Source organism: Pseudonaja textilis, chromosome 3, assembly GCF_049901715.1.
Source record: "Pseudonaja textilis isolate UNSWEBS1 chromosome 3, rPseTex1.2, whole genome shotgun sequence".
NCBI classification, from domain to species: Eukaryota; Metazoa; Chordata; class Lepidosauria; order Squamata; family Elapidae; genus Pseudonaja; species Pseudonaja textilis.
The window spans coordinates 141,365,330-141,384,560 of NC_141992.1; the positions used below are offsets into that span (position 1 = coordinate 141,365,330).

Sequence of the window (19,231 nt, forward strand, 5' to 3'; positions counted from 1 at the left end):
CCTTGATATCCTTTCCTCTGCTAAACATTTCTCAGAAGATTTCTTCTGTTAAAATGACCTCTGTTTTCTATCTCACTGTGTTTGAAAATTTCTTTCAATTTTTCTTTGATGACAGTTTTGAGCTGTTCTTTAGGAGGTGATGGATGTTTCTGCTGCTAGTGGGATATGTGGTCGCACAACTCTGTGGGTCTCCTGGTTAACTTTGTATCTGAAAAAGGCTAGGGGAGTAAACCCACATGATGTTGTCCCTTGAAATTTACTTCAAATATATCTGAAAATCATTAAGTATGCTTTTATTTCCTGATTGTGCAAGAACAGTGAGAAAGTTTGTTTTGTGTATGCTGACTCTAGCCCAGATATTTGGCTTACTCCTTTTCAGCCGCAAAGATTAATATGATAAACTGCTTTTAGGCTGCTGCTTAATTTAGGTAATCTCCATCTCTCACCTTGGATAAAGTCAGTGCTCATGATCCCATCATCAAGAAAGTGTTTGGGGAAAAATGGAATTCAAAGTGGAGTAGCTGCTGAGAGTCAGTTGTTCTCAGGGAAAAGATGTCATTATTTTAAGCTGTCATATATATATATAAGGGAACTGTATCCTCATGCTGACAGAAAGCAATCCATTGTTTAATATGGCTGCAATCCAGTTGCAATAAAGATTCTTATTTAGCACACTGCACTGAATCCCTAGGAGACTTCTGCTGAGTTGGAATCGTGCAGCCAGCTTAAGCTCCGTAAAGTTAGGGATAGAAAATTTAAGCTGAGTTCTGGTCTGGGGAACTGAATAGCAGAAAAGAGGAAGATATTACTCACTAAAAAGGATACTGGTGCTCAGTTCAATATTGTCAAAAAGCATTTAGATGACCTTTCACAATTTGGGTGGAATGTTCTATGAATAGATGAATCAAAAATGGAAATGTGGGGGTTACATGGTTATTGTTCTATCTTACAGAAACCAAACTCTATTGCATAACAAGAAGCCCATACAAATCATTAAGAATGGAGAAATCAATGTCATGGTTTGGGAATAGTTTAGCTGCACTAGGACCTGAACAAGTAACCATTACTGAGGAAAGAAAGGATTCTGCTTTGTTTCAGAGAATTCTACAGAAGAATATTAGACCATCAGTTAAAGCTGAACTATAAGCAGGCCATGATTCCAAACATACAAATATCTATAAGATAATATACAAAGAAGAACAGAGTAAAGTTTGACTTAGCCAATTCAAAGAACCATAAAAAAAGGGGGCAAACCTGAAATAAGTAGTTCATGAAAGGAAATGTTAAATGGTATGGACTTGCAGCTGTTTGCTACTGAGGAATGCCCCAAAATTCTTGTGATGTGAAGAACTAAACATCCATTAAAGAAAGAATCTGATTGAGGTTACTCATGGTACAGATGGCATAACCAGTGACTGCATCTGAAGGGCCAGTTATTTCCTACACAGTAGCACACTGCACATTGGATGATTTTATTCACAGAATACATGTATCAAGCATTCAAAACTTGTTACTTCTCTGTTCAGACTCCTTTTATATATCACGGAAACCCGCATGATATTATTGGGAAGAAAAGATATGCAGAAGTTCAGAATACTTGAAAAGGAATGAATACTTTTTCTAAGAATTGCATATTCAGGACTTCATTCCATTAAAAAGTGAGTTAAAACAGGCAACAGACCTGTCAAGTTTGAAAGTACTAGGCAAAAATGAAAGGTAGGCCTCAAGTTACGACCACAACTGAGTTGAAAATTTCTGTGGCTAAGTGAGACGCTAAGTGACTTTTTCCCCATTTCACAATCTCTCTTGCTACAAGAAAGTTAAGTGAATCACTGCCTTCCCCATTGACTTTGCTTGTCAGAAGGTCAAAAAAAAATGTGACCACATGATCCTGGAACACTGCAAACGCCATAAATATGAGTCAGTTGCCAAGTGTCTGAATTTTGATCACATGACCATAGGGATGTTGAAACGGTTGTAAGTGTGAAACCGGTCACAAGTCACTTGAGGAGAGAAGGGTTGAGGACACAAAAAAATAATTTCTCTAAAACAATCAAGAAACTTTTAAAATCTGTGTTAATATAAATAAGTATCTGAGAGGATCCTGTGGCATAGTACATATATAAGAAGCACAACTGCCAAAAAAATATTTTTTTTTTGACAGATTCAAGAGACTTTGAAACACTTAGGATCCACCCCCAGCTACAGGAAGGGGTTTTTGTTTGTTTGTTTGTTTTTATTTTCAGGGGACAAAAAGGATAACAGGCAAAAATGTGGAATGTCTCTGTTGGATTAGATTTACAGTATTAGATGTTTTGTTGATTTTAAACAAATGTGACTCTTGATTGGGACTTGGGACTTGCTTGGGATTCCTTTGGAAAGGCTACCAACCAATCTACCAACCTACACAAACAACATTATCAGCAATTGAGGAAAGCTAAGCCATTACCTCTAGAGAGTCACCAGATATTACTAAAGCACAATCGTGTTTCCTTCTGAATGCATTTAATTCCAAATGAGCTTCTCCACGGCTCGTTACCTGAATAATAGAAAAAAATAAAATAAAACAGAGTTAGGACAACTGTTAAATAGATGTATGTAGATACATACATCGTTATGAAAACAGAATTTCAATCCTATCCTTGTACAGTAGAAGTTGTAGAAAGTGGAAGAAAACTTGTTGATTTAAATACAAATTCATTAAGAAACAACAAGCTTTGCAGCACTGAAGTTATACAGCATTGGGAAGCTTACATTTTCTCCCACTTGATTTCATATACATTACGCACTTACAAAAGGAATTAGAGATCTTCAAAAAGAAAGAATGTAATGTAGACCAGAAGCTTGAAAATTATGATTATCTCTCCTACCCACAAAAAAGTTCTGGCAATGATCCATCCAGAAATCAAGCTCTCAGGAATTGAAGAAAGATGCATTTGGGGAAAAGACAAGTGTGTGAAAGGCAAACACAGAAACACAACATGTTTAGGCCAAAATAATTTCAAGCCTCATGCAACTAAAATTATATTCTCAATTTAATCATTTCAAATCCTCCTAATACTGAGAAATACACACGAAATAAGTATTTTATATTAACAACAAATTATTTAAAGAGTGAATAAATCTATTGGATATTTAATAACCTTCCTTATTTTTTTTCCACAAAAAAATATATGCCCAAAACATGTTTCCAAAAATTTGGTTGAATGAACCAGTGTGTGTGTGTGTGTGTGTTAGTTATGGGATCATATAAAAGGGGGATTTATGAACTTTAAGTGCTGCTTAAAACCTCTCCTTTAGATGCTTAATCCAGATAAATATCTGAGATCATTATTGTGTAAACTCCTACTGGGTTTAGCCTTGATTTTTCATACCCCCAACCAACATGAGCAGGACAACCCACACACAGTATGTACTCTTCTTTTGTACTCCACATGCATGTCCCTTGTGTTACAAATCTGCACAACTAGGTTACACCTGCTGTATACCATAGTTTTCAATTTATGACCATTCATTCAGTAACCATTTGAAATTATGATTGTGCTAAAAGAATGCACTTATGGCCCGTGCCAAAAATTATGTTTGTTGCAGTGCCTTGTGGTCACATGATCAAAATTTGGGTATTGGGCAATTAAGGCTGTACTGCATTTAATTCTTGGATCATATATAACAAATTTGCAGGAAACCAACACATCTTTCAGTTCTAGGAAAGAAAATAACAGGAGCTAAGAATGATGGGAAAAATGTATCAGCAGTCCTACTTACGGGTCTGAAAATATGAATATCTTGGGTCCTAGACACTAAATGGGAACTTTTTGCAATACAAGTCGCAGTCTCCAATTTATCTCCTGTTAGCATCCATATCTGTAAGATAATTTTAGAATTTAACTGTTAATTCTTTATTGTGTTAAAAACTGTATCTTTCTCAAATTAACTTAAAGAAAAAAAGTAAAGGTTCAAATTATTCCTTTGGCTTTACTTTACATCAAATAGACGCAGAGTCCAGTTGTAGGGGTTTATGGAGGCAAAATCAAGTGGACTGATTCAATAGGAAGAACCAGCATTTAAACCCATACTATTCAAATATGGTAGTTCCTGAGATCATCTATTAACTGGACAGATAGAGTTAAAAAGAATAAAGTGTATTTCACTCTTTTAGTCCCAAAAATATATGTTTCCATATAATTAGTTTCTTGCAAGATTTTATGCTCTGAATCCTGTTATAAATCAGGAATTCATATTGCTATTATTCATGGCAAGCATTCAAATATATGAAATGTATATTATCCAATTAAACCTTGAAATAACTAAGTTATAAATTAATATTATTGTCCCAATAGGTAGCTTTTTATAAATAAACAAATTCATATGGCTACCCATCTACCAAAGGAACTCCAGATAGTGAGTAGAGATTAAAATGTCCTCCAAAATATATAAATCTATTAAAGAAAAAGTAACACAAGACCTGTAAAAATCCCCCTGAAATTTAAAGCTCTGGAAGGCAAATTCTAATGTGTTTAATATTATTATCTGCTCCATTGCAACTTCTGTGCATATGAAATACTAAAGTATTCAGTTATATAATCTTAGTAAAATGTAAATAGATATATATGTGGATATATTCATGGAAAAATCATATGGTAACGCTTAGATAACTATTGTTGTATAGTTACTAAGTAATTATAATACAAAAATTCAAATGAATTTTCTATACTTTCTGTACTTTTTTGCAGAAGGCAAAATAATTGTCTCTAGTTAATATATTTAAATGTATTCTATAAAAAATAACTTCCCTCTCTCTCTCTCTCTCTCTCTCTCTCTTCCTTTTACCTATACGTGTTAGACCAACAGTGATATATTCCTAATTGCTTATATATTTCTCACATGAAACGGATTGGATTCTTAGTCAGAGCAACAGATCTGCAGTAAGAGAACAAAATATGTATATAAACAAATTGAAGAATAAAAAAATTATTAGTACCTTTATTCCAGCATTCCGTAGCATCTCTAGTGTCGGTCTAACATCAGCCTGTAATTGATCTTCAACTCCAGTGAGACACAATAATTCCATTTCTCTTTCTAGACTCTCTACAACTGCAGCCACCTTGAGAGTTCGGTCATGTATGCTTAATTTTGCTTGGTTATATCGACTCTAAGAAAAAACAAAATGTAATTCTGTTACAGTAGATAAGATTTTTGTGCTGTCCAAAATGCAAGCCCTAGAGTGTTATTTGATTGACAGATTCACTTTAGAATTTGAAATTCAGATTTCGCCAATGAGGTGCGTGCAGAAGTAAATGAACATAAGTAATACCAATGACAGAAAGAAATGTAAATATTCAAATATTTTATACCTGTAATAAATTCAAGGTCTATAGTCTTATTTGAAAGGATTTGCATAGCGCTACTACTTTTTATATTTGGTGGCCTGATTTGATCTCAGTTTTTGAAATTGATAGAATAAAGAAACCAACCTTACTATTTGGATTGAAGTTTCACACATGAAAAGATGTAATATTTCAGGATTTACTACTTCATTTCTGAAAACTGTGGCACATAATTAAGAGAAAGGAGGGTTCTATACAAAATTATAGATAGAAATATATATTATGAGAGTCGGTGGCACAGTGGTTAGAGTGCAGTACTGCAGGCTACTTCTGCTGACTGCTGGCTGCCTGCAATTTGGCAGATCGAATCTCACCAGGCTCAATGTTGACTCAGCCTTTCATCCTTCCAAGGTGGATAAAATGAGGACCAAAATTGTTGGGGGCAATATGCTGACTCTATAAACTCTTAGAGAAGGCTGTAAAGCACTATAAAGTGGTATATAAGTCTAAGTGCTATTGCTATAGTTTGGTGTAACTGGAAAAGTCCTACATCACAGACAAACATAAAGCTTTTGGGACAATTCTTTTCTAATTTACAAACAGTCATGCTCGTATTACTAGTCAATGTGAATGATAAACAAAAGTAGGTTTTGTGGAGTTTGGGCACATGAGTTAATTCACTTGTTGCTTATATGATATGATATCTTTATGGATTAATCATAATATTGTTTGGAAACTGAATATTAGTAATAGAGAAAAGTATGACAACAAAAAATATAAAACAGAAACCGAATCCTTGTTATAGACTTACTGGATATTGAGTAAGAGATGATTTCTGCTGTAGAGTAGATAACTTTTAAAAATAATGTCTAAAAGACCAGAAAAGAGCCAGAGTAGTTGTTGAGATTGCATACTCAGAGGCCAACCATCAACCTTGCAGCATTTCATGGTCACCTAATCATCTTTTGAGATCTTCACTGCTGGCTTTTGACAAGGAAAGTCAATGGGAAAGAAGGGCAAAAAGTTGCAAATGCCCATCTCGTGACTGTGGGATACTGTGACTGCATGGAATTCATCTAATGATGACAGCTGGGACCATTGCAACCACCATCTTAAATTGGTGTGATTACATTATGACATACCTTATGAATGTGTTGTCAGTAAAAGAATTGCCAGTCCTATTAACCGAAGATTATCTGCATTGTTGTTCAAAAAATCTGGGGTAAGATCAATTATATTCCTTGACAATATAAATATTACCTATATAAATACATTACTGACTCCCAATTGGATTTGTATCAATTTGTTTTTAAACAGTGAAATTCAATGTAGAGAAAAATAGGCAAACCCCCCCACATGCACAGGTACAGAATAGGTGGTACTTGGCTCAACAGTAGTAACTGCGAAAAGGAACCTGGAGTTCTAGTGGACGATCACTTGAATATGAGCCAACAGTGTACTCCAGCTGCCAAAAAAACCAATAATAAAGGGATAGAATCAAGAACACGTGAAGTGTTAATACCACCTTATAATGCCTTAATAAGACCACATGTTTTGGTCACCACGATATAAAAAAGATATTGAGAGAAGATGTTAAAAGAGTGCAGAGAAGAGCAACAAAGATGATTAGGGGACTGGAGGATAAAACACATGAGGAACAATTGCAGGAACTTGGTATGTCTAAAAAGAAGGACTGGGGTGACATGATTACAGTGTTCCAAAATCTCAGGTGTTGCCACAAAGAAGAGGGAGTCAAGCAATTCTCTAAAGCACTTGAGATCAGGAGAGGAAGCAATGGATGGAAACTAATCAAGGAGAGAACTAAGGAGAAATTTTCTGACAGTTAAAGCAGTTAATCAGTGGAATGGCTTGCCTCTAGAAGCTGTGGGTACTCCAACACTGTAGGCTTTAAAGAAGAGATTGGATAACCATTTGTCCAAAATGGTATTGGGTTTCCTTCCTGAGTAGGGGGTTGGACTAGAAGATCTCCAAGATCCTTTCCAATTCTGTCATTCTGTTCCTTTTGCTCATTATTGGAAGAAGGTATCCACGTCTACAACATGCACTAAAATAGCCATCCCCCACAACATTACTAACAGGATAAATTGTGCCATATTAAAACCAGGGGTGGGCTTCTACCGGTTCTGTCCACCTCTGTAGAACCAGTAGCTCTGAAGAGCAGCAGAACTAGAACTAGTTCTATGTCTGCTGATGTTTTTGCCCACTTGCCCACCCGGGCTCTTACCTGACCTTTATTTCTTGATTTTTCAACTTCAGCTGCTGAACGAGGCACAGCTGCAGTTTAAAAAGCAGGAAAAGAGGGCTGTTTCAAAGGCTGCTTCTCTGCATGCAGCATGCTGATGATGATTTACAGGCGACAATTTACAGGCGCCCGCTCGTAGCGTGCAGGGAAGCACATCATAAATCATCGAACCTCGTAAATCCTGAACTGGTACTTAACCCTGTTGTATCCCACCCAATTAAAACTAATAATAAAAATATTGGCACTGTTATAAAAAGTCATTCAGATGAAGCAGATGAAGGTGAGGAAAAGCAGAAAAAAAGCTATAGAAATCAAGCTAATGATGAAGTCAATGGAGGTGGAGCTCACCTAATCACTTGTCTACAGTAAAGAGAAATAACATATGTGAACTAAATAGAGGTTCTTTTGCCATTACTGGGCTCAGTATAATTACCTCAAAATCCTGATATTGTTCTTCTGTTAAGGATTTTTTGGCAACAACCAAAGTACGCAGACCTTCTCTTGCCATGTTACCACACTAAAATTGCAAATACATAACAATAATTAAACAATAGCTATGAAACATAACATAGCTGCAATGCATTGATACAATAAGACAAAAGATTATGAAGTCAATTCATCCACAACCATGCTTTTATTCTTGAGACATTAAGCCAGCTACATATTGTCAACAGTAAGATTATTTAAACTGCCCCAGTAACTGTCCTATTGTGGGAGTTCATTCTCATACTGTTAGAGAAAGGCAATAGGTCTGATAGCTCACAAGACAAAGGAAACTTTGAAACTCCTGCCCAAAAAAGGGAGCCAAGCAGCTTATTATGTTTGGTGGGCAAAAGAAAAAGATATAGGAGGGTTTAAATACGCATTCTTCAAAAGGGATTTGCTCTTCAAGCAGAGCAATTGCTGGAATTCTTTCATTATGGCTTCTTAATTTTCCTCAAATAACAACTTATTATGTAATGTTCTTAACTTCTTGTGAATTTGTCTAATCAGTTCCAGTCCTCCCTGGTGGTTGAAGCCTAATACCTCCTGATATTTGAATCAACAGTTTTGCCTTGTATGTTTCTTTGACCCTTTGTAATCTCTACCCCAGATTAAGGAACCAATGTCATGTAGGCAATGACTACTTTTACTGTAACACCTATTGTAACAGAAATTGGAAGTCTGAATGTGCTCTCCTCACTTTATCTTTGTATGAACTAGAGACATTTACTCAAACTAGTTTCTTGAAATGGGCTCAAACCTCACATGTCTAATCACCGGCCTTGGTAGTAGCTCTTTGCCCTATCCTTCAAGGCCATTTCCTATGCCTCTGCATCCTACAAGTGGAAATTAAATTAGCTCTGGTTACTTTTGAAAGGCTAATTCCAAAAGTAGGGCTGAGGGATTCTTTTATCCCATGGCTGCTTGGCCTCTGAAGTGCCTGCACCAGTTTTTGTCCATGATTTTTAATAATACAGGAAATTACATAAGGAAGTTATATAGAGATTTGGGCTGTATTACAGATGACAAGTAGTTTTTTTTTTCCTTGTCTCTATCAATCTATCATTTGGAAATGATGTAGGCAAACTAACCAAAGCTTAAAATAGTTGGAGGTGAATGTATAGTTGGTGGAAAAACTGTTGTCTCATTACAAATTTGTAATCAGTCTAAGGAATGGCTACATTCTTCTGGCATAATCAGAAGCATATGGAAATCTGTATCATTTTTTGGAACACAGGTGACTTCTCTGGCTAGAACTATCTTTGACAAGCTTAGGCTGGTTTCTGAAATAAGATCTAGCAAAGAAAACCAGTTAAACCCCAGTCTAGAATACTGTAAGGTTCTCTAAATGTACCTTTAAAGTCCAAAAATGCCAGCATAAAATTTTATGCCAATATACTTGTAGGGATCAGACAAATTCAACTCAATTAAGTATGGAGATATTTGCATCCAAGTTATATGAGGAAAAACGTTTTCTTACTTAAATTTCTCAGTGTCCTACATTAAGCTGCAGAAAGTTTGTCAGGCATTCTCCTCAGATCAATAAGACTGTGAGGTATAAAGGACACAGTCATTTTATTGAAGCTCTAATGACTAGAATTTCTTCTGCTAATTTTTTTTAACCATGCTCTTTGAATCATGGGGTTTAAACAGTTCCAAATTATTATTTTCATTTCATCAATTTTGCTCTTATTCCAATTTTTGTTCTGTTTTCTTTTAAATATACTTGTTTTCTTCATTAATTTTTTTATTAAATTACATCTTGTAGACTTTGTCCTAAGTGCAGGATAGAAATACCTTAACACCATTTATGAAACACATCTATAAATAAAAAAGTAACCCTCATGGAATTTAATAGGCGGGTTCTACTGAATAAATTAAGATGTTTCTGATGTTCACTTTCTCTCTTTTTTGGATCCCGTATTCTTCCTTGAATCACTAAAAAGTGAGGTTCCTTATTAAGTTTTAGAAATTAATCACTTTCCTTGAATGCAATATTTCACATAAATGTGCTGGGACAATACAGTGAACAGAGCTTAGAGCAGATATTCTTTTTCTCTTTGGTTCTCTGCCTGACTTATTGGATCCCATGATTTCCAAAGTCTTTATTCTATCACCATCTGTCTTAGGCTATCTGTTCCCTTTATTTTTTAAATATAGATTCAAAAATTTTTTTCAGGCTGATATTGTAAATTTATCATAGAAAATGTCTACACTATATCATCAAAGTAATTGGAATAAGCTTATTTTTCTCTATTAAAATAGTAAAATTAAAAGATTCATTATTTTTTTAAAAGCAAAATTCTGTCATTCTAATGTAAAATGTGTATCGATTTGGCCTCATAATGCTAAATAAATTAAGCAAGTATTTTACAATTAATTGTACATCATTATCACCAAAAGTAATTTTTATGACACTTTATTAGGTCTTCAGGGAATTTAATTTATTCATGACCCTGATTAAATCAAACTGCCTGAAGCGACTATTGATTTATATTGCCAATACCATTATGAACATGCATTGTGTGATTATCACATTACCATATTATCTGTATGTAAGGTCAAATAAAGACAACTGCTGGTGTCCAATACAGCAATATAGTATAATGCATTTATTCTGTAAAAACATATGCTTTCATACATAATTTAAATATATTTTCAGCTACATTTCTGTTGTCCAGGGTAAAAACAAAGCCAGCAAAAACAGATTGAGCATATATGAGGTCATTTTTATGATTACATTACTCATTAAATTAGTTTTATCTTTTGTCTCCTTTTCATATTAACAGATGAACCTTTAGATAATTTTTTTTCCAAATTCATTACTGGTTGTTTTTTTTTAATTTGATGTAGGCAAGTTAGATGTTAATGGATTAGAAAAGATTATTATTCAGTTTCTGTTCTTAAATTCCACTGTTAAACATTTTAATAGTAAAATAAAACACTTGCTTTTTCCAAAATTGAAGCAATTGTTAGCAATATTTCTTACCTCCTCTTCTAGCCAATCATTATATTGAACAATGGAGGACATTGCAACATCTGCACCTTTCATATAAAACATGATTTCACCTGTAGATTCATCCTAAAAATAAGTACAGCAATAATATAAGGACAAAAGAAACAAATGCTGATCTAAAACCACATGTACAATATTTATTCCTTTCATTTCTAGAATATAGAATCTGTAAAAGTTAGGAAATGAATCAATTCATACTATGAAAATTGATGAAAACAAAATCTACTCTTAAAATATTTTGGAGGAAATTTATGTTTTCTTCCAATCCTTATGTTATAAATATGTACAAGATCAGATATTTTCACGAGGATTCCAATGAGAAAAGAAAACATTAATAATACATACCCTCACTATGATTCCCATTCGCTTGCTCTCAGATGTGAAAGGGAAAATTTGCAGAATATAATATGTCAGAATTTGTCCAGTGGGGGTTTTCAGTTGCATTGAAGTCAAATCCCTATTCACCAAAGTAAGACCAACACTTTCTGTCCACTGAACCAAAGCTACCTAGATAAAAATACAACAGTGATTATAGTCAAACGAATACAATACAATATACAAATGATGATAGATTCAGTACAATAAATAACTATTGTATTTTGTATCATTCCCAATTTTAATTGGACAGAAACAACTACTGTAGACAAAGTACATTTTGTCAATTGACGTATAACAGCAAAAAAATTTTTTATCCCTGATGTGAGTGACAATATTGCTTTCATCGCCAGTGACCATTTTATATCACTATAAAATTCAATCCTTATTTTTATCCCTTCCTTTTTTTCTCCTTCTGTTTCTTTTTTATTAATTGTTTATTCTCTTTCTTTAATCTATTTTAATCATTGTAGTTTTTTTATTGTATTATCACAGATGTGTTATTTATTTGTTACATCTCACAAACACTCTAGATTACGGATGCCCAATCTTGGTAATTTTCAGATTTGTGGACTTCAACTCCCAGAATTCCCCAGGTAGCATGTTGAAGTCCACAAAAGTCTTAAAGTTGCCAAGATTGGACATCTCTGCTCTAGGTCAAATCTTCAATTTTGTAGCCTCTCATTTTTTGAAATAGCTTACTACTCAAAATCAAATTCGCTCCCACACTGTTAAATGTTTCAGGAAAGCCATTAAAACAAGGCTTTTAAAGAAAGCTCTAGGAGGAGATCCAGTAAAAATTACTGGGCTGTGGTTGGACGCTTTGTTCTCATAACCCTAATTCTGTTTTAGTAACTTCTGTATTGCTATTTTGATTACTGTTTCTCATTTTATTATACTTTTTGGCATTTTAATCCTTTTATTGTAAGAAGAAAATGTAAGCTCTTCAGAGTCCTGTTGCATTGGAACAGCACATAAACCTCAGCAAACAAATAATTAACTGTGGAAAAAACCAGCAACTATTAGTAGTCTTATCCTTACACATTTATATAATTCCATTTTAAAGAAGTTCAAATTGGCAGACTTCACTATGTAAGGATATAATAATATATCCTACAATTTAATTGTGTGTAAAATAAAGAATTTGTCTTTCTTCAAAGCACTTCTCTAGCATTTACCTTCATTCAAATTCTAATACCGTAAATGAAAACATCATTTTTGCCATACTTTGTATAATTTTGTCATTTCAACCCTAATTTTTACCACTGATATTTTTCCTAACCTTGCATACCCCAAATATTGGCTGTGAGGGTGCTCTGATATTAGATTTCCTCCTCTATGTTGAAAGTAGGACAGTAAAATCTGATATATTCTCTGGCCTGAGATGACATTTGAGCTAGCTATAGGATTTAATACTAGATTGAACTAGTACTAGCATGTACTAGTTATGTATTAGCATGAGAAAAATTTTCGGAAATATATTGCTCAAGTTCTGCCATCATATTGTCTATTTAACTGTATATCCGGCATACAACAGTATTCTGGTTCAGATGAATTAAAACTGAATAAACAAATGTGCAAATGAATTTGATTCAAATAAAGAGTTCAAGACAGACAAAATTAAATAATAAAAACCTTATTGTAATTGAACAGTCTTTAGATATTAAGCAAAATGTATACATTTGTATTACTATTTATTTATTAAATTTGTATGCTGCCTGTCTCCCCTTTATGGTGGCTCTGGACTATTACAAGTAGTCCTTGATTTATGAACCTAATTGAGATTGGAATTTCCACTCCTAAGTGAAATGGCTGTTAAGTAAAACAATCACATGACCATGCCACTTGTCATAGCACTCCCAGCAGTCCAGACTGTAGTCATTAGGCCAGGACGATGTGGTCCTTCATGTTTTTCTGGCCCTCTGCAAGCTACCTCTGCTTCAACTCCCCTTACCTCTCTATCTCCTTCATCATCACTGTCCTTTTGGCCATCCTGCACACCACTGCCTACTCCTACTGCCTCTGCCACCACTACGTACAGCTGCCCTTACTGTGTTCTTCCTTCAACTGCTGCATGGAATCCAAGCAGTGGGTGAGGGCCCTAGGATGTGTGTGGCAAGCATAGCAGAGCCTTGTCTATTAAATGGAGCTTTCTGGGCAGGATGGAAGCAGCAGGACGGAGCCAATGAAGGTGGAAGGACAATGGTATGGATGGAGGAGCCCCATCTTCCATCACTGGCGTGAGGAGTGATAGCATGCAGACTGTAGAAAGTGCAGTGGCATAGGCCAGAGAGCGTGACACAATATTGCCAAGTGAGACAGGAGAAGTGATGGGGGTTCTCCGGGAAGAGGGTTTACTGGAGGCACAGCTGGAGGAATGGCCCACAGCCTTCATTATACTGGAAGCCTCTGGTCCTTCACAAGACTTTGCAGAAGGAAGGCTGGGCCAGCCAAGCAGAGGGCCTGAGAGTAGATTCTGTCCCTGCTGGGCTTGCCTTTACTGAAGCCTGCAGGGTAGTTCTGTGGGAGCGCTTCCTACATGAGCTGCAGAGCATGTACTGTGCTTCTGAGAAGTCCTCAACTCTCCATTTCCTCCAATTCCATGGCCCCTGAACAGCATTTTCCACACAGCTACCATCTTTGCCTGAGGAGCCACTGCTGCCTCTCTGATCTGTCTCACAGTGTATGGCTAATTGCTCTTTATGCCTGATGATGGGGCTTATTTGCCTGCACTGCTGTTCTTTTGCTCATGTGACTATGGAATGCTGCAACTGGTAATAACTGGTAATAATGTAGGCAGGTAGCCAAATGCCAAAGTTTTGATCACATGACTGCAAGAGGATGCTGCAGTGGCAAGAATTTTGAGGACTACCTGTAACTACTATGCAGCACTGTTGTAACTTCAAAAACTCACTGAACAAATAATCATAATCTGAGGACTACCTGTAGTAACATACCTGCACAAAAATGTTTCATAACATATAGTTTTAATGGAAAGAAAAAAACAATAATTTAGGCTTACTTCTTACTTCTGAATGCAAAATAAACTCATATTATTAAGTACAATAAAAATATAGAGGTGGAAAAACCATGTTTGTATTCTGCAAGCAAATGATATAAAATTACGAAAATCGTTAAGTAAAGCAATTCATTAGAAGTCTCAATTCATGAAGGCCCTGATTCAAAATTAGAATCATCAGCAAACTGCAGGGAATAGAGAGATGAAATACATTCACACAATAACACTGGGTTACAGCTTTTTATAAAACACACAATGTAGATATTTGGTGAGTATATGCCTATAAAGGTACAGCAGATATATCTTCTTAAAGACATAAAATAGGCATCTATAAATGCAAACAGATCATGCAGCAAGAAAAGCAAGTCTACAAGTAAATGATTACAGTATTTTGCAACAGCCAAGCCACATTCCAGATATGCCTAGATCCGAACAAAAATTGTGGAAGGGTCTAAAAAGAGCCGTCTATGCTAGAAAACCTTCAGAAGTTACTGAATTAAAATTGAACAGACCAAATTTCTATACAATGATGTGAGAGTCCAATCAATAGCAATAGGAACATGTCTGATTACAAGTACTGACTCCTGGAGATAATAATTTTGGCCTATTTGTGCTGGCAAAAGAGGCCTACTATCAATTCCATCAGCCAAGGAATTTCTGCCGGTGGGATCCAGAGGAGTCTTTTCTGCTGAGGTTCCTGAACTTTGGAATATTTTGCTGCAGGAAATTAAGATCCTCCCCCCTCTCTTTCAGCCTTCAGGTAAAGCCTTAAAACATGGCTTGCTGACTGGCACTGAGTCCTGAAGGAGAAGCTACTGGCGCATTGATAGAGAAGGCATCCCCCATTCCTTTGTTTCAAAGTTTTCTGTTTAAGTTTTAATTTTTTGTAATTTTAACCTGTTTTTATATTTAAAATTATCTGGGTATTTGTATATTTTTTTATTATACAGTAAGCCATCCAGAGTTGCCTTGAATTGAGAGATGCGAGGCAAATAAATTTAATAATCCTGGTATATTGCTATTTGGATGAATCAGGGTATGAAATAAATTAATCAATTCATGGTGTTATTGTTCACTCAGATCCCTCTTTAAACCAATAATGCATTAAGTTCTGGTAACATTCATGCAAAATCCGAAAGGAGGGAAATGCTTTTACACAGAACTGCATTAATATAGTATCTCCAAATTACAACTTTGTTAAAAGATTGCTATCGGAGGAAACAGCAGAATAAATATAGTTTAAAATGTCATTTTTATTCCACAAGAGCGACGCTTTTTAAAGTTTAAGAAGCCTACTATATTAGTTGCAAATGATCCAATACTCCAAAGGTTAATTTTCAATTTTCACTGTGAAAGGTTACTATTACATTCTGACCTGTAAATTGCATCTTTCCGTTAATACCCTATCATCTCATTTGTGCCCCTTTGCAACGGAGGACTTGAATGTTCTATATTTGGTGACTCACATCTGTTTATTATTTAGTTTATGCTTGGCTTCACATGCTGGTTGAGTTGGCAGTTTATAGCACAACCTCATTTTAGATAGCTATACCTGTGTGCACGTAAAAATCAAGGAACCAAATAACTTGATTTTGTAATTATTAGATTACTCTAAAATTAAGCAATCAACACTAAAAAAATATATTAAACATATAAAAATACTTAGAGAAAAATGAAAATACATTATGACCCTGATTAGATAACCTGAAAGTTAGCTGCTCCTTGAGGTAATTAACTCACCTGCCAGCAGGGCAGTTCAGAGATGACTCAGTCAGTTGTATAATAGCTATTTCTGGAGTCTTCCCAGATGGAGGAGATTAGGAGACAAATATGCCTCTCTTTTTTTCAGCGATTAAAAAAGAAATGGCCCCTCAGATAAAGTGGGGATGGAGCTGTGACTCCACCCTTTTGCCATCTCTCTTCTGCAACTTCTTCTGCATAGGCTGATAGCACAAAACATATAAATCGGGCAGTCTCCTTTTTGCCTGCTTTGAAAGCAAAAAGAATTCTGAATTCTTGACATGGTTGACCGAGTTTGGCTCCAAACTGAAGTAATATTTCAGGTTCTAACTGGGCTAGTTTGGAGCTAGTTTTGAGAATCGATAGGCTGGGTTTGAATGTTTCCATAACATCCTACTTCACATCTAGTTAACTGACCGTGTGAGCCATGGCTATATAAACATGTAACCTTGCATCTCACATTTTTTTCGCTTGCTCATTAAAACAATGCTCACAGAATCCATTCATAAGCATGAAACATGACCATCATCTAGTTTATTTTGAATACAGTACTTCTGGACTACCACCAAAACATTTGGACTGATTCTAGAAGCATCATTTCCTTTTCTGCATTTTTCTAGTTCTTTGATTCAACAAGAGAAGTTTTTTTAGGATTTTTTGATTCAACGAGAGAAGTATTCCCCCCCCCCATACTAAACACCATTTTTGCTCTCTTCTAGAGGTTTCTCTGAGCCATTAGATCCACACTGTTAATAAAGGCATAGGGTAGGGAGGAGAGATACCATTTTGGAAGCAGATATATCTCTTCCACTAAAGAGAGAAATGCTTTAATTCCTTTGCTTGGTCTAAGACTTGGGACATTGGATTTTTTTTGCACATGGATGATACATAGAAAATTAAGAAATGTAATCCTTCTGAATGGCAGAGCTAACTCAAGATTTTACTGTTTCATCTGTTGCACATGTAAATCAGATTTTAATTCTTTTGCTGTGAATTTCTAGTTTCGGTCAGAATGAAGGGTCCCCCAAGTCTATGTCCTGAATCAGTCTTGCTCCACAGACACTAGAGACAAGCACTTCTTTGGTGCTCACAGCTACCATTTTGAACATTCTAACTATCCAAGCTGGTGCATGTATAGCCTTCAATTGCCTTGCCCTTCTCCCCTTTACTGTATATTGTAACATAACTCAGTAATTCAGTTATGAGAGGAAATATTAGAAATAGGAGTAGATAAAATATTAACCACTCCTTCCACTGATATTATCATATGCACCAATCCCACTGCTGCTCCAGAACTAATATGAGTTTGGACCATAGGTTTAATGCCTCTGTGATTCAAAAAAAGCATAGCACATATAGTAGACATTGTTAAGCCTTTGCCTCAATACATCCTGAAAAAAAGAGAACACCAATTCACCTTTTGATCAAAATTGCTCTCCAAAATGGAGTCAACCCTACTCCAAATCTAAACGGATTATTCCATGTTTCTGGTTTTAGGCTTCTACACACACAAAAAGACAAACTTACAAGATTAATTCACATGATAAAATCATCGTGCCTGCATAAAATATTAATATAATGTTTAAATGTTCCAATGATTGGAATTATAGAAGTATAAGTAAAGTTAAAGGCAATTGATTTCTGTAGTTTCTTTAAAATTTATATTAACTAATCTTTTATAATAAAAATGGATTTTTTGATGACAAGATTTTGTGACTTTTGAACTCATTGCTCTGTCCATTTATATATTTTTACTTAGTTTATTTCATCAGTTTAGCATCAGTTTAACTGAATATACACTACAGACTAATTCTGCTGATGCTGTTTGAGTCCTCAACATGTTTTCTTTCTTTGCTATGCTATTGAGAGCCCAAGGAATAGACAAATGAAACTCGATTTTTTCAGAGAAAATGAAATATTGATCACTTATCATAAGAAACAATGAGTCTGGCATAAGTAGAATTCATGCTATGAATACAGAATAAGTTACTAATCTGAAGCTACAGTAGCTATATGCATTATAATGATGCCCTGGTGTTATCTTTCTTTAAAATGAATTAGGGTGCATTTGAATAGCTAGAGTTATAGATTCTAGGAATGGAAGAATCAGCTGTATTATAAACTGTATCTTGTATCTTTCCTACAGTTTGCCGTGAACTTATCCTGTAAATTGCTCTATATGTTATAAACTGTAATAATATTATTACAAATAACACTATACAAAATATTTTATTATTCAAGGTTGAATGCATAAAACTAGATTGTTAAAAGGTTGTTTATTAACTAAACATATTTTGATAGGTCACTTATAAAGTGAAAAAGAAAACACCAGTTGAGCTGTTTTGCTAAATAAAGCTTCAGGGTACAATATTCACAGCTTTATTCAATAAAATTACTTTTAAAATATTAAGTGTGCGATTGGGAAACACTAGCATTATCCGTCAACCAAACTGCAAGAAAGCTAAATAATGAACCATTTACATTATTTTCCTTAGGCTCCAGTAATTTGCAGGCATTGCATCAATATAGCTCTTTTAAAAAAGTATGATGAAGACAGTTTCTTTTAAATTTAGTTTAAAAAAACAACTCCTGCAATGAGTTGCAGGCTATTTTAAAGATTTGTGCAACGTTGTCTTTTTTAAACAAAATTTGAAAAATCATTGGAAAAGTTAAATTTATAAAAACATTTAGAAGACTAATTTTAAGGATTACAAAATGATGCTGATTAGTCCACAACTAAGCAATCTAAATCCTGATTGACTGTTCAGCGAAGATTAACTACAAAAGCCTGCCCCAATAGATTGAAGCTATTTTACTAAATAGTAGAAAACCAGGCGTAAGCGGAGGCAGTGAACAAAAAGCTGGGTTGACTGCATTTTAAATAGTCCAAGTTTTCGTAGAAAGAAAACAAAGTGCTGTTATTAGATATACAATCCAAAATCTATTGCCTACAAAATCTCAAAGCACGGTAAGGAGAAATCAAGGCTTTTCTTTTTTTAATATAATTT

At 34.9% G+C, this 19,231-nt stretch overlaps 1 protein-coding gene across 4 annotated transcripts in view; it reads right to left on the reverse strand.

Annotated features, from left to right (window-relative positions):
- Nucleotides 1-19,231, reverse strand: part of ATP9B (ATPase phospholipid transporting 9B) — a 138,311-nt gene that overhangs the window by 11,979 nt on the left and 107,101 nt on the right. For all 4 annotated transcript variants that reach the window (XM_087930998.1, XM_026699472.2, XM_026699471.2 and 1 more), the window contains exons 16-21: nucleotides 11,435-11,596; nucleotides 11,063-11,155; nucleotides 8,024-8,107; nucleotides 4,982-5,152; nucleotides 3,766-3,864; nucleotides 2,450-2,539 (exon numbers count right to left, since the gene is read on the reverse strand). In XM_087930998.1, the coding sequence (XP_087787124.1) occupies nucleotides 2,450-2,539; nucleotides 3,766-3,864; nucleotides 4,982-5,152; nucleotides 8,024-8,107; nucleotides 11,063-11,155; nucleotides 11,435-11,596 (699 nt within the window). The remainder of the gene's footprint in view (nucleotides 1-2,449; nucleotides 2,540-3,765; nucleotides 3,865-4,981; nucleotides 5,153-8,023; nucleotides 8,108-11,062; nucleotides 11,156-11,434; nucleotides 11,597-19,231) is intronic.